Here is a 15,378-nt window from a genome sequence, read left to right as displayed (position 1 = left end):
ACAGGTTGCACTGATTTTATCACTGTTATGAATATATGGGGCCTAACATACAATACCTAACTTTCATGGAGTATTTACAGACACTTTCATTAGCTGTTTCTCAAAAGTAAAATGAGAGTCAAATGTTACACAACGAATAGTTAAGCTTCAAACTCATTCAGCAGTCCCATCCACCTGAAGGGGAGGATAGGGTGGAAAATCTGTATGAGATCTGCTAATCAACAGTACAGTGGTACCTCGAGATACAAAATTAATCCGTTCCGAAACGGCCTTCGTATCATGAGTTTTTCATATCTTGGAACACATTTTACATGTAAAATGGCTAATCCGTTCCAAGCCCTCCAAAAACACCACAGTAAATTATATTTCCAGGCCTAAAACACATGTTCTAGGGTTACGACGCCGATCCGACGGAAGAAATACGACTCCAAAAAGGCAAAATACTGTACATACTTGAGTAATATTCAACTGCATGTAATGTTCAACCCCATTTTTACTGCATACATTAGGACTTTAGCATATGTCCCTTAGCAATAAGCCTAGCCTATGTTAGTGGTTGCTACTGTAGCCTAGTCTATGATTCTGACATCTAAACCTAAGAGCTAAAAGCTTAGAATATGCCAATAAAATGTATAAATAATCAGTATGTACTCATTTCAAATAATTATTAATTAATCATTAACTATAATACACAAACAAACAAAAACAAACCTTCCAATCGATTGGTTTACATTCAGCTTATTACTACCGTCTTACGAGTATCGAACGAGCGCCAAGCAATCATTTTTCCTAGCACACAGTAAGCCATAAATTGTCATTAGAGTCTCTCTTCAACTAATGAAACTACCAATCAGTATAATAACCATTCATTTCTATTCTTTATTCTATCTTTACCTAATGGAGATACCGAGTTACTGACAGCTATAATGAAACATACGTATACATAACGTAATAATAAAACAGAAGAAGAATTCTAAAAAATACGTATTTGTTGGCAGTCTGATTTATTTTATATTTTATGATATCTAATTCACAATTTTTTTATTAAATGTATTGCATGTAGTACTCATTTCAAATAATTATTAAGTAACCATTAACTATAATAAACAAACAAAAAAAAGCTTCCAAACGTCTGTTTACATCCAGCACTTACGAGTATCGAATGATCGCCAAGCAATCACTTTTACACGGTAAGCCATAAATTTTCATTATCTCTCTTTATCAACTGAAACTACCAAACAGTATAATAACCATTCATTTCTATTCTTTATTCTATCTTTACCTAATGTTTTTTTTTATTAAATGTATTGCATGAATAAGTTTTTCAATTTACAGCAACCTTTTACCAATAGAATACTTAAAGCACAAGGGGTAGATGCTGACCAATAGGAGAGCAGGACCTTATGGGGTGACTAGCATCAGGAACCAATGGGAGAGCGGGAGGATGGTGGCGAGTTTACTCAGTTGGCGGCGCGGGAGTTTTAAAATTGTTCTCGGTGGTCTGGGCGAATCTCGGGACTTTACAGCAACAACCTTTCGTATCTTGAAAACTTTTCGTATGTAGAGCAGTAAAATTTTTTGCATTGGCTTTCGTATCTCGAGTTTTTCGTAAGTAGAGCCTTTCGTATCTCGAGGTACTACTGTATTTTCATTTTACTGGGTTCAACCTCATACTCCACCAACTATACCACCCACTAATACATGTCAAAATTAAGACTAACAAACCTTTGGTCTTAATACTAGGATAATGTTCTAGCACCAGCTGCAAATCTGGCAAAATTAATAAAAAAAACTTGTGTAATACAGGAACTATTGGCATCTCTGCTTGCTCACAGGATATTGTGGGGCTCCCATAATGCCTTGGGCATCCCGTGAGCGCATCAGTTACTTCCTTACCGCCTATAAGAGAGGACATGATTCCTCTCTATCTCTTTATAGCTGGTTTAGTTTGCCTGTTTTTTCCTTTCTATCTTTTCTTTGGATGTGTTGAGTGTGTGTGATCTTGTAGGTTTGTATAAGTTGTGAGAAATCATGGAGGGTTTTGCCTCACCAACAAAGCTTTATTCGGGAACTCGCAAGAAACAAAGGGAATACCCTGGAGTGAGTGGGTTTCCTTGTTCAAGATTTTTAACTTCGGTGTCTACAGATCCTCACCCAACTTGTAGTAGGTGCAAAGAAAACTTATGTACAATTACTAATCAATGTTCAATTTGTCGTTGTTGGTCGGTGGAACAATGGGAAAAGTTTTATGAAAAGGGCCAGTACAAGAGAAAGGAAACACTGCCATCTTTGGATGACCAAGCGTCTTCAGCTTCTTTTGTTCTGACTAAGCATGATGCTGTTCCATATGTTTAGTCACCTGTATTTGATGCTTCCCATACCTCTTTGGTTTCTTCTAATGATTCATCGTTGGAGATATCAGGAGGGGTTTTGGGCGGTTTGTACCCAATTATGCTCCTTCCTTCCCTGGCAGGGAGAGGGGGAGATCAATCCAACCCTTTCTTTGTTGTATGTTTCAGGCCCCGATACGCACAGGATGGAGGGAATGTGGGCGGTGTTGGGCCTATCTGGGGTACCAATCTTGGATGGGTTGTTGTCTTACTATATGATGTCAAGCTTCCCTTCGGGTCATCCGTCTATGAGTGCCCCTCCTTCCCCTGGTCTGCAGTTTATGGGGGCAAATGCTACGACAGCTGCAGCGGCACATATGATTCCAACGTCAAAGAATTTGGAATAGTTGTATACAATAAAAATAACAAGGGACCAAGAATACTATCTTGTGGAACGCCAGACACAATGGGCGTTGGTTTGCTGAAGATCCCATCAACAGCAATTCACTGCTGCCTACCTTGAAGTAAACCTAAAACAAATCCATCCACTCCAAGATTCTGGAGTTTATAAGTACCTAGTGATTTACTAAATCAAAAGTAGCACTAAAATCTATTTGAATTGTTCTATACTCAAAACCCTTGTAAAGATTCTCTTGCAAATGGCATGTCAAATCTAAAAGAACATCACAAGTACCTAACTGTTTCCTATATGCATATTGACTAACAGCTAACAATCCTTTAGATTCCACATAAAGGCGGTCCTCAGTTATTGGTGGCGGTTCCATTCCAATGGCGTAATAATGGAAAACCGGCGATTTTCAGCACTTATCGGTGCCAATAATCGGTTAATGGAGCCTCTGTTAGGTATGCATTGGTGCCAATACTCTTATTGGCGTCAATAACCAGAATTCAGCTTATTTCAGTGATTTTAGACAAGTGCCATAAAACCGGATCACCGATAACCGGGGAATGCCTATTTATATAGTGGTTTAAAAATAAGTTTTCCTGCAGGGAGAATAGAAAACTGGTGTGTAGTTACTGTAATCTTCATATTTGCCATTCTTTGGAATAGGCACTGTATTACCCTCAAACTGGTAAAAAAAAAAAATCATCAGCAACAAATTTGCAGAAGTCTATACAAATAGCAAATCTTACTTGAGGCCAGCAGATATCAAATTAGTGCTCAAATAGTTATCATTCCAGGGAGGCTAGCCTTACCAAATCAGTTCATCAATCTATTGGCTCTTAGAAATGTTTATGGAAATTTGAACAAAGATTACTATACAGTACATAAAACTACTACTGCACACATCATTACAAAAAAGATATACAGTACAAGCAACCAGCTCAAGTAAGCTAAGGCAAAGCTCACAAGATCATATACGTACCACTTTACTACAATAACTGTACTTTCCTACTGAAAGAAGAGGAATGACTTTTGTCAAGCAGAGATCTCATAATAATTAATAGTAAAGCAAATACTGTACACTTTTAATACAAAAACCATACATTGTAAATATAAAACTTTAAACATGAAGCAAAACATACCCGGCGGTACTTCTTTTTAATGTCATCTACAGGCGTTTTTGGTTCAACTTGTAGCACCTCAAATGGATTCAAGTTAGCATAGGACGATCCTGGACGCAACAATCTGTCTATCTGCTGTTTTGGTGTTAGAACGGAGTCTCTCTGCTCAGTTTCTTTTAACTGAAAAAGTAATTCAGGTAAGTCATAACAACATATGTAAACCTTTACATGATATTATAAGGCACTAATTACAAAAATAGTAATTCTTTAAGAGCAAATCATATTTTTCCTTGACATACAAAAATGATATTGTTATGATACAATAAAGTTTGTTCATACTTACCTGGCAGATATATATACATAGCTGTATTCTCTGAAGTCCGACAGAATTTCAAAACCTACGACACACGTAGTGGGAGTGAGGTGGTTAGTACCCATTCCCGCCGCCGGGAGGCGGGTATCAGGAACCATTCCCATTTTCTATTCAGATTTTCTAGTGCCACTGTCTCCTGAGGGGAGGTGGGTGGGCACTTTGATTATATATATCTGCCAGGTAAGTACGAACAAACTTTATTGTATCATAACAATATCATTTTGTTCATGAAGCTTACCTGTCAGATATATATATAGCTGAATCCCACCTTTGGAGGTGGGGAGAGACAGAATAGGATTTTAGGAAACATATACATGCAGATGATTGACATCTTGGTTCCTTACCTATTAGCATAGCTGACTTCATGATTACTGTCACCAAAATCTGCTTCTGCTTTACTAGAGTCTCCAGCAAGGTAGTGACCTATGTAGCTGGTGAGTTCTAGATGATCTGTCAACGGGGGCGTGACCACAATGTGAGTAGACCATTTGACCATACTATGAGGGCAACAAAGCAAAACCACTGCCTGTCCTAGCCTAACAAAAGTTAATTCCCACATAACTTAGGCTAAAGGAGGGAAGTCCGCCTCAGGCGGTCGACCCTACAACCATAAAACAACTTACAAAAAATTAAAAGCTCAACCTAAACCATTTTCTACAGGATAGGATGAGTGCTACTTCCTGCCCCCAACATAGTGTCTGCGGCGACGTATGGCCTTAGCGAATAGCAGTTCTCGTATGTCGTCTTCACATCCCGTAGGTAGTGTGAAGCGAACACCGAGTTGCTACGCCAAAAGGTGGCACTCAAAATGTCATTGAGTGCCATGTTCTTTTGGAAGACTACCGAGGTAGAGATAGCCCTCACTTCGTGAGCATTCACTTTTAACAGCTTCATGTCACTGTCTTCACAAGACGAATGCGCTTCCTTGATGGTGTCCCTCAAGAAGAATGCCAGAGCATTCTTAGACATCGGCAAGTCTGGTTTCCTGACCGAACACAAGTTGCTAGAAGGACCTCGACATTCCTTCGGTTTTCTGCGCAAATAAAAGAATTTGAGAGTACCCTGACAGGGCACAGGACTCTCTCTGGCTCCCGTCCAATGATTTCGCAATACCCTTAATCTCAAAGCTCTTGGGCCAAGGTTGGGACGGATTCTCGTTCTTAGCCAGAAACGTCGGGCTCAATGAACAAACAGCATTATGCCCCTTAAAGCCAATGTGCTTGCTAATAGCTTGAATTTCGCTAACTCTCTTCGCCGTCGCCAGGAGCAGTTAGGAAGACATTTCTGGTAACGTCCCTTAGTGACGCAGCATGAAGAGGTTCAAAACGATCCCGGACATCAGGAACTTTAGGACTACGTCCAAGTTCCATGACGGCAACTTAGGTTGAGGGACCTTCGTGGTCTCGAATGATCTTAAGAGATCATGAAGATCTTTGTCGTTTGCTAAGTCCATGCCTCTATGTCTAAAGACTACAGACAGCACACTTCTGTGGCCTTTGATCGTCGGGACTGCCAGCTTCAAGTCATTCCTCAGGTAAAGTAGGAAGTCAGCTATTTGGTTCACAGAGGTCGTGGTAGAGGAAATGCCCTTCTTTCTGCACCAACTCCTGAAAGCGGCCCACTTCGATTGGTACACTGCAAGAGAGGAAGTTCTCCTTGCATTGGCAATAGCTCTTGCCACAGGTCTTGAAAAGCCTCTCGCTCTGGCCTACTTTTGGATAGTCTGAACACAGTCAGACTCAGAGCAGGGAGGTTTTTGTGGTACCTCTCGAAGTGGGGCTGTCTGAGTAGATCTATCCTTGACGGAAGCGTCCTCGGGAAGTCTACTACGAAGGACATGACCTCTGTGAACCATTCTTTCGCAGGTCAGAACGGGGCGATCAACTTCATTCTCGTCCCTTCTGATGTTGCAAACTTTCTCATAACTTCTCCCAGGATCTTGAACGGGGGAAAGGCGTACAGATCCATCCCTGTCCAGTCCCAGAGAAGGGCATCTATCGCTACCACTCCTGGATCAAGCACCGGGGAGCAGTACAGAGGAAGTCTCTTTGTCTTCGAAGTCGCAAAGATGTCTACGAGAGGACGTCCCCATAAACCCCACAGCTCTTGGCACACCTCCTGGTGAAGAGTCCATTCGGTCGGCAGCAGTTGACCTTGCCGACTGAGGAGATCTGCACGGACGTTCTCTACACCTGCGACGAACCTCGTAAGGATCGTTACGTCCCATGCTTTTGCCCACAACAAGACTTCTCTCGCTAGATTGAACAGGGACCGAGAGTGTGTTCCTCCCTGTTTCTTGATGTAGGCCAGAGCTGTGGTGTTGTCCGAGTTGATCTGGACTATTTGATGTGAGACTTTGTCTTGGAATAACTGGAGCGCCAAATAGATGGCCGCCAGCTCTTTGAGGTTTATGTGCCAGGACACCTATTCCCCTCTCCAGGTGCCTGACAGATTCTCCTTGTCCTTCCAGTTCTCCGTCAGGAAAAACTGGAGAGAGGTCTGAGGTGTAGTCTCCCCAAGGAAACAAACTTCTCCAGCAAGGAAATGGTCCCCAGCAGACTTATCCATTCCCTCACCGAGCATGATTCTTTCCTTAGGAAGGCTGATACTTTGTCTAAGCCTTGCTGCTGACGTACCTGGGACGGAAAAGCTCAAAAAGCCACTGAATCCATCTGAATCCCCAGATACACGATGGACTGTGTTGGGATCAGATGTGACTTTTCGAAATTCACCAGAAGTCCCAGGGATTTCGCCAAAGTTAAAGTTAAGTGAAGGTCCTTCAGACACCGTGCTTCCGAAGAGGCTCGAATGAGCCAGTCGTCTAGATATAGAGAGATTCTGACGTTTGCAAGATGAAGCCACCTCGCCACGTTCTTCATTAAAATCGTGAAGATCATCGGGGCCGTGCTCAATCCGAAGCAAAGAGCCCTGAATTGGAAAATTTCCCTCTCAGGACAAACCGCAGATACTTCATCGACTGAGGATGGATCGGAACGTGAAAATAGGCGTCCTGAAGATCTAATGACACCATCCAATCGCCTGGTCTTAAGCCCCCAAGAACTGACTGAGGCGTCTCCATCTTGAACCTTTGTTTCTCCACGTCTAAAACTGGTCGCCAACCTCCCGACTGTTTCGGCACCAGGAACAACCTGTTGTAGAAGCCTGGGGATTCTAGTCCGACGACCTGTTCCACCCGCCTTTCTTTTCGAACGCATTTGCTCGAGCAGATCGTATAGAATCTGCTGCTTCTCCTGATGGTAGAGGGTGACAGATCCCTAGGTGTCGCGCACAGCGGAGGTGGCTTCAGGAAAGGTATCTTGTATCCTTGCTCAATGACGTTGAGCAACCAGCCTGCCTGCATCTCTCTCTCTCTCCAGGCTTTTGCGAAAAAACGAAGCCTGGCTCCTACTGGTGACTGAAGGACTGCAGTCTCATTTTTTACCCCTGAGCTTAGAAGGGGCTCTGCCTCTGGAAAGACCTCTTCCTCGACAAGGCGGTCTTGAGGAAGCTCTGCCTCGAAAGGGCTTCTGCTTCTTAGAAGCTTGTATTCGCAATGACGTCGAAGGGACTGCAGGACGTCTAGAAGACTGTGCTAGAAGTCTTGTGTAGCCTTCTCTTGCAGGCTGACGGCCAGATCCTTGGCTCGAAAGAGGGACAAACAGCAACTCTGCCCTCTGCGAGGGAGAAACCGACTTCGCAGTGAAATTGCAGTAGAGCGCTCTCTTTTTTAAGAGCCCTGTACAAAAGTGCGAAGCCAGCTCCTCCGAACCATCCCTGACGGCCTTGTCTATACACGCCAGAACGGCTGGACAGCTCCCCCAGGCTAACTGAATCCGGACTACAAAACTGTGTATCTAGTACCCCCAAGCACCAGTCCAAAAAATTAAATACCTCCATCGTACAGAAGAGTCCCTTAAGATGGTGGTCTAGTTCAGAAGGTGTCCAAGCCACCTTCGCCGACGAAAAGGAAAAGGATGAGACCTCCTCGGTGCGTCAACCAGGCTGGCAAAGTCACCTTGGGCATAGGAGGGAGCTCTTAGTCCGACGTCCTCCCCTGTCTCATACCAAATGCCTGCCTTGCCGTTAAGTCTTGACGGAGGCAGGGCAAAAGAGGTCTTGCCTTGTGCTTTCCTCGACTCCATCCAATCATGGACCTTCTTAAACGCCCTCTTGGTCGAAAGAGAAGTTGTCATCTTCACGAATCCCAAAGTCTTGCTGGCTTTCAAAGAAGAAAACTGAGAAGGAGAAGAGTGAGGGGCCGAGGGTTGGAATTTATCTCCAAATGAAGCACGGAGTAAGCGGACCAAGACTTGATAGTCAGAAGATGCTGACATTGAAGGTTGTTCTTCGTTTGCTTCCTCCGACGAGCTGCTCACGAGCGGCAGACGAGACCACCGAAGGAAGAGGTATAAGGCCTTTAGGGCCAATCTTCAATAAGGAGCGCTGCTGAGAAGACGAGGTCAGAGTACAAGGTTGTGCATCTTCCAAAACAGCGCCAGCAGGTTCAGGAGCAGATGCGAAAGCTTCATGAAGAGAGTCTCGAACGGGAGTGACGACGAACGTCTTGTAGTCGGCGAGTGTCTTGAGAAGCGTCAAAAAGAGCGTCCGAGCATCGGCGAGCGTCCAAAAAAGCGTCACGCTGGGCGTCCTGACGAGCGTCCAGAAAAGCGTCACGCTGGGCGTCCTGACAAGCAGCTCGGGACGAAGCCGCATGCAAAACGTCCAGCTTAGCTGCCAAATTAGCGTCATGCTTGGCAGCAGACGGAGCATCCCTCAGGGATGAGCGAAGGGCGTCTTGGCGAGCTGCTTGAATAAGCAAAGCAGCTTGCACAGCGTCAAGCTTAGCAGCTTGAACAACATCCTGCTTCGCAGCAGAGCGAACGTCATGTTCCGCATACGGAGCGCCACGAAGAGAGGAGAGGGGAGCGTCTTGGGGAGCAGGAAAACAATCCTTGCTACGAGAGTAAAGACGTTCCTTCCTCTCGACAGAAGAACGTTTGGGAAGATGTTCCTCGCGCCCTCTAGACAACCGCTGGGGAGCCGCACGAAATCCAGAGGGTGATGAAACAGGAGAAAGAGACGAGCAAAGAGAAGGCGAGGGGGACTGTCTGGACCTCTTGATCGGCAGTCTATCATCCTTCCTCCGACGACGCGGCTCTGTCTCTCTCTCGGCAAGCAACGAAGCAAGTTGTTGCTGCATTGAAAGGATGATCTTCTTTGTCGGAGAAGACTCCTTCTCAGGGGAAGGGCTGATCCTGTGAGAAGACGAGGGGCGAGGGGATGCCTTCTTCCTTCTCACGTGGACCGCAACAGTTCTATCCCTAGAGCAACTGGGCCGCTCAAAAGCGTCGTCGGACGACGTCCTGGTCTTCTTTTGTGGAGTAAAGGCAGCAAAATTCTCCGGAGACGACCGCAAAGGAGCAGAAGAGAAAGAACGTGAAGCGTCCTCCTCCCTGAGACCAAAGACGACGGCCGCCCGTGCGACCTCTTGCGTCTTTGCTCTCTTTTGCGGTGGAAAGTTGTCAAAATGTTCAGGCAATGACCACAAAGCGAAGGAGTGAAAGGACGTGAAGCGTCCTCCTCAGAAGGAGGAAAGGAGTGAAGCTCCCCAAACTGAGAAACAAAGACGACGGCCGCCTGTGCGACATCTAGCGTTCTTTGTTCTCTTCAGAGGGGCGCAAGTCCTTCCAGGAGCTCCAACTCCTGTGCGGGGAGGACGCCTCAGATGACGAGAAGCACTCCTGAAGGATACGTGCACGAGCACGCTCCTTGGCAGCCTGGGAAGCGTCAGCAGGTCCTGCCGAAGGGATGGCAGATCGGTGGGGAGCCCCTGTAACCCTCCTTCGGCTTTCGACTTGCCCACTCCCTGAATCCTGGGAGTCCGGCAGAGGTCCAGGCCTAGAGACATTATAGGGCCGATCTGACGCCCCCTCCACAACACTAGGGGCACTATCACTGCACTTCACTGCACTATTAACACTTCTACCTTCCAAGGCGAGCACTTTGGATTCTAGATTACGTAGGGACTCTAGAATCACAGATAGGGCATTACCCTCCACAGACACCATTTCAGGGCCCGAAGGCAACATTACAGGTTTAGGAGTTGCAAAATCTACTGGAGGGGTAGCAGGGGAAACATTACTGCCCTTACGTCTACTGCTTGACACACTCCTGGAGGAAGACCTCCTGATCCTATCACGCTCTAACTTGCGCAAATAGGACTCATACGCCTTCCAACCCGAATCAGACAGACTTTCACACTCCTTACAACAATCATCAATCATACACACGTCCCCTACAACTCGTGCATACTGTGTGGGGGTCTACCGAAGCCTTCGGTAGCCTCACCTTACATTCCTCCATACAACATACTCTGGCACTAGCCGAACTAGATCCAGACATCTTAGTTAAAGGAAAAATCAAGCCAAAATAAAAAAAACAGTCCACAAATAGCGTATGCCTAGCCACAAATCCAAGTTCAATAACCAAAAGACAAAAGGATACTTAAGTAGCAAAGAAGTTTCAAAATCCTAAGACGGAGGTACTGAAAACAGGTGTTGACAGTACCAGCGACAGAGAAAATCTGAATAGAAAATGGGAAAGGTTCCTGATACCCGCCTCCCAGCGGCGGGAATGGGTATTAACCACCTGACGCCCACTACGTGTGTTGTAAGTTTTGAAATTCTGTCGGACTTCGGAGAATACAGCTATATATATATCTGACAGGTAAGCTTCATGAACAAAATGCAATTTTCGACAAATTGTCATTTGTTCTGATAAGTAATACAAACCCTCGGTCCTTTAACAATAGGAAGACTCACTTCTTGGTGGGAGGAATCTAAGTCTTTGTGAACAGACTGGTGTTCGCCCAACCTTGGAATACCTCCCTGGTCGTAAGAGCGAGGGAGGGATCCAAGCTTCTGTCCGATTGATCGGGGTGTGCACCGCAGGATCCAATGGTCAGACCTCTGGACCGAGTATTAAGAGAGAGGCAAGCGTATCTATTCGTACCAGCAAGCAAGAACTTGTTCCTGTTTGCAAGAGGCAACATAAAGTTATGGGTCTGTCTCTAGTTGGCATCCACTTCCCCCCCCTTGTTGGAGGAAGTGGTGGATATTCACTCTTATCCCTAATAAAAGGGATAGGATGGGGCTCTGTCAAGTAGCTTACCTGCATCTTTTCCTTTTCCAGCGTAGTGACAACCGTGTCCCTCTGCCCACAGGTAGAGGGAGAGAAAGATGGGGAAGAGAAGCCAGTCGCACTCTCATTCACTCATTCATTCTTACAGTCACACCAGGAATCGATGCTGTTCTGCCTGCTCGGGTGCTGGGTAAGCTACACAATGTGTTGAGCAGCCACCACAGGTCCCAAGGAAAAAGTATCCAAGGACTTGTGGGCAATATCCTGAAGGTAGAAGGAGGTGAAGGTAGTCTGGTTGGCCCAGACCCCTGCCTTCAGGACCTGCGCCACAGAGAAGTTCTTGTGGAACGCAACCGAAGGACCAATACAGTGGGGCCTCGTTATCCACGGGGGATAGGGCCCAGAACCCCCCCGTGATAAGTAAATACCCGTGTTATCCTGATACCCCCCTCAAAAATGCTTAAAACTGCCTACTTTAATAGTTAACCCACCCAAGACCCACTATTCCAATGTTTTATAACTGCCTACTTTAGTTCAAACACAAATAAAATATGTTTTCAACTATCACCTAAAACTAAATTCAAGACAGTTTTAAAGTTATTGTACAAAATTACCGCCTTAAAAAATAAATGTAGTATATGTACTACTGTACATATGTAGCCTACTAGCCTAGGGATTACAGCTAGAAGCCTACATACGCATGGTGGCCTCTTTTTTTTTTACAAGGAAAGAGAGGATGAGTGGTAAGAGAACTATCATATGGGTACTCACCAACAATCTATGTTGATAAAAGATGGCGACGATTTTGCAGTGCAATCCCAGTAATATAATAACGATAATGGCTACCAACAGTATGCAGCGAAACATCTCTTATTCCCTTCGTCACAACACGTTAATACTAGTATAATTCCACGTAAAAACCTTCATCTGACCTTTAGGCGTCTTTCCCATAAGAGTAAAAGAATCAGGGCTTTTGAATGCCACATAATTAACTCGTTTATATGGGTACAATTTAAAGAACGCGCCGCACACCACATTTCATAACAACAACAAACAAACGTGAGTAGGCCAGTGTTGCCAACTGGGAATGGCAATTTCTCGCTAGATTTTGTTCCATAAAACAAAAAGGCTAAAAAAAAATCACATACCGTAATATACTCGAATAACGTGCAATCTCCCATATCGTGCGACCCCCTAATTTTCACCAATAAACAGTGGTTTTGTGTTTTGTCATGTATCTCATGTATCATGCAAGTTCATAAGGTTGGTGGTTTAGCCTGCTAATGGCCGAGTCATTCAGGTGTGTGCTGATGCTAGTCAATTTACGGTAATTTTCTTATTAATCTCGAGAATTGAATAGAAAATCTCAAGATTAAAAAAAAAATCCCAAGATAATAAAATAATTGTAAAAATAACACGCCTTGGAGTCCTTAATCATCTCTCTCTTCTCTCTCTCTCTCTCTCTCTCTCTCTCTCTCTCTCTCTCTCTCTCTCTCTCTCTCTCATCTCTCAGGAATAAATACGTACGTACTGTAATTTGCAGTAAATGTGTAGACATTGTGTGCGTGTTTAAAAAAATGTGCAGTACACACACATTCCGATGTTTCGGTTTTTGGAATTTTTCAGATTTCGGAAATGTGAGGTCAGATGCATAATCAAAACAAACACCACTACTGCAGCAAAAACATTTTTTTCCCTTTATGTTTTTCAATATTGTTATTTATAATTACAGTTTATTTAAATAAATATTAATATAATACTGTTAAATGAATGTGAGATAATAAGATCACTATAATAAAATAGTGGGACAATTAATACCATATGTTCACTAATAGGTATTATTTTCAAAACAAAACATTCCGTAAAACACAAAAAATATATGTACATAACAATCAAAATATAATAATGTTTTGCAGTTCAACTTGTGAATTTTAACAATAAGTATGACTATATATATATTTTACCATATCGATCTTGAAGTTGAAGAGTCGTAAAAATTCTGAGGATTGGTCCGGGAAAAGGATTTGTACTTTGTGATTACGTATCGCTAAAACACCATGTGGTATTTTTCATACCACCATATTGATGACGCATCGCTACGACACACTGGTGTTTTTCATACAACTATATCGTTAAAGTTAAAAAACATGACATAGAATCGAAAAACCTTTTGCGACTTCGTTCACTTTGATATTTTTACGTCAATTACTATCATTTGTACTACTAAAAACATCTTCACATAAGTAATTTTTTGTAAGATATGTGTTGTTGCAAAAGCTAGCTTATACATAAAAGGCTTTTATAATTTAAGTCATCTTAGATATACATATGACCAAACTCATTGTGGGGAAATTTACTACTGTTTCCTCGGATATTGAAATACTTTAGCATCATTCAAACACTTTAATAATATAATGCATAAATACTAGGCTATACATATTTACATCGTATACAAATACTACATACAGTTAATACACATACTTTTATATACAAAGTTAACAGTTATACACATACTTTTATATACAAAGTTAATCATATGAGTAGTGATCAGACGACAGCTGTGCACTGGACTACGTACGTACTACTTGGAAGATAAAACGAACAAAAATTTTGTTGTTGTTAGTTCGCCGGGATAGATTAACATTTTTCCAGAGATTAAAAAGCTGAATTTTGTTTTGGAAGGTATGTCAACCGCGATATTATATTATTGTTTTCACGAAGGAATAATTATATAAAGAAAAATTATTGAGTAATTTTTGCCGTCAGCAGTCAGAAAATCACGAACATGGTAACGTTCAAACCTAGTGCCATCCATGGCGTATGTCTATAAATAGAACAGAAGCAGAGGGCAGTCATTGGATAACAGATCTCCATGGCTACCAACCAACCAATCAGGTGTTAGTTATACTACTCTGTAATTTCTTAGAATGAAACGTTTACACACACGAAGCTAACGATGATGTATGTGTTTGCATACAGTACGTAGTTTTAGTTTTTATTATTAGTTTAAGTATTTTACTGATTTCATGAAGAAGGGGGGAGAATAGAATGATTCCTTCTCATTACTTTGAATGCAAAATGGCTTGAAGATTCTTCCGCAAAAAGAAGAGAAAAAAAAATTCCTTAGAAGATGATACCTATTTACTAACGCGGTTGACATACCTTCAAAACAAAATTCAGCTCTTTAATCTCTGGAAAAAAATGTTAATCTATCCCGGCGACTAACAACAACAAAATTTTTGTTTGTTTTATCTTCCAAGTAGTACGTACGTAGTCCAGTGCACAGCTGTCGTCTGATCACTACTCATATGATTAATTTTGTATATAAAAAAGTATGTGTTTATATACTGTTAACTTTGTATATAAAAGTATGTGTATATATTAACTTTTGGATATAAAAGTATGTTTATATAACGTATGTAATATTTGTATACGATGTAAATATGTATAGCCTAGTATTTATGCATTATATTATTAGTGTTTGAATGATGCTAAAGTATTTCAATATCGAGGAAACAGTAGTAAATTTCCCCACAATGAGTTTGGGTACATATGTATATCTAAGATGACTTTAAATTATAAAAGCCTTTTATGTATAAGCTAGCTTTTGTAACAACACATATCTTACGAAAAAATTACTTATGTGAAGATGGTTTTAGTAGTACAAATGATAGTTATTGTATCGTTAAAAATATCAAAGTGAACGAAGTCGCAAAGTCGATTCTATGTCATGTTTTTCCTAAACGCGTTGACTAAAGGAGAACGTTATTTTGGTTGTTTTATCACTGGCACAAACCCATAATAATGCAGTGATGTATGATAATTCTAAACTATTATTCACTACCAAATAACGATGATATTTTGGTATTGGAAAATTAATGTTACGTATATTCCAAGCATTATTACTACGTAGCATGAATAGTACTATAAAAAATTTCGAAAGATAATCTTGCTGTGAACGCTACCATAATTGATTTTCATATACGTACGTACATTTTGTCAGCTGGC

At 42.4% G+C, this 15,378-nt stretch overlaps 1 protein-coding gene across 2 annotated transcripts in view; it reads right to left on the bottom strand.

Moving 5' to 3' along the window:
- LOC135212170 (dnaJ homolog subfamily C member 8-like) overlaps window positions 1-15,378 on the bottom strand; it is a 117,804-nt gene that overhangs the window by 61,947 nt on the left and 40,479 nt on the right. Inside the window, exon 2 of one of the 2 annotated variants that reach the window (XM_064245600.1) lies at window positions 3,879-4,037. In XM_064245600.1, coding sequence (XP_064101670.1) covers window positions 3,879-4,037 — 159 coding nt within the window. Of the gene's footprint in view, window positions 1-3,878; window positions 4,038-15,378 lie in introns of those variants that run through there. The other variant, XM_064245601.1, reaches the window with a different exon arrangement.

This window comes from Macrobrachium nipponense, chromosome 40, assembly GCF_015104395.2.
Source record: "Macrobrachium nipponense isolate FS-2020 chromosome 40, ASM1510439v2, whole genome shotgun sequence".
NCBI lineage: Eukaryota > Metazoa > Arthropoda > Malacostraca > Decapoda > Palaemonidae > Macrobrachium > Macrobrachium nipponense.
Note: the sequence above shows the minus strand (reverse complement) of the source record. Positions and strands in the feature narration are given on the sequence as shown.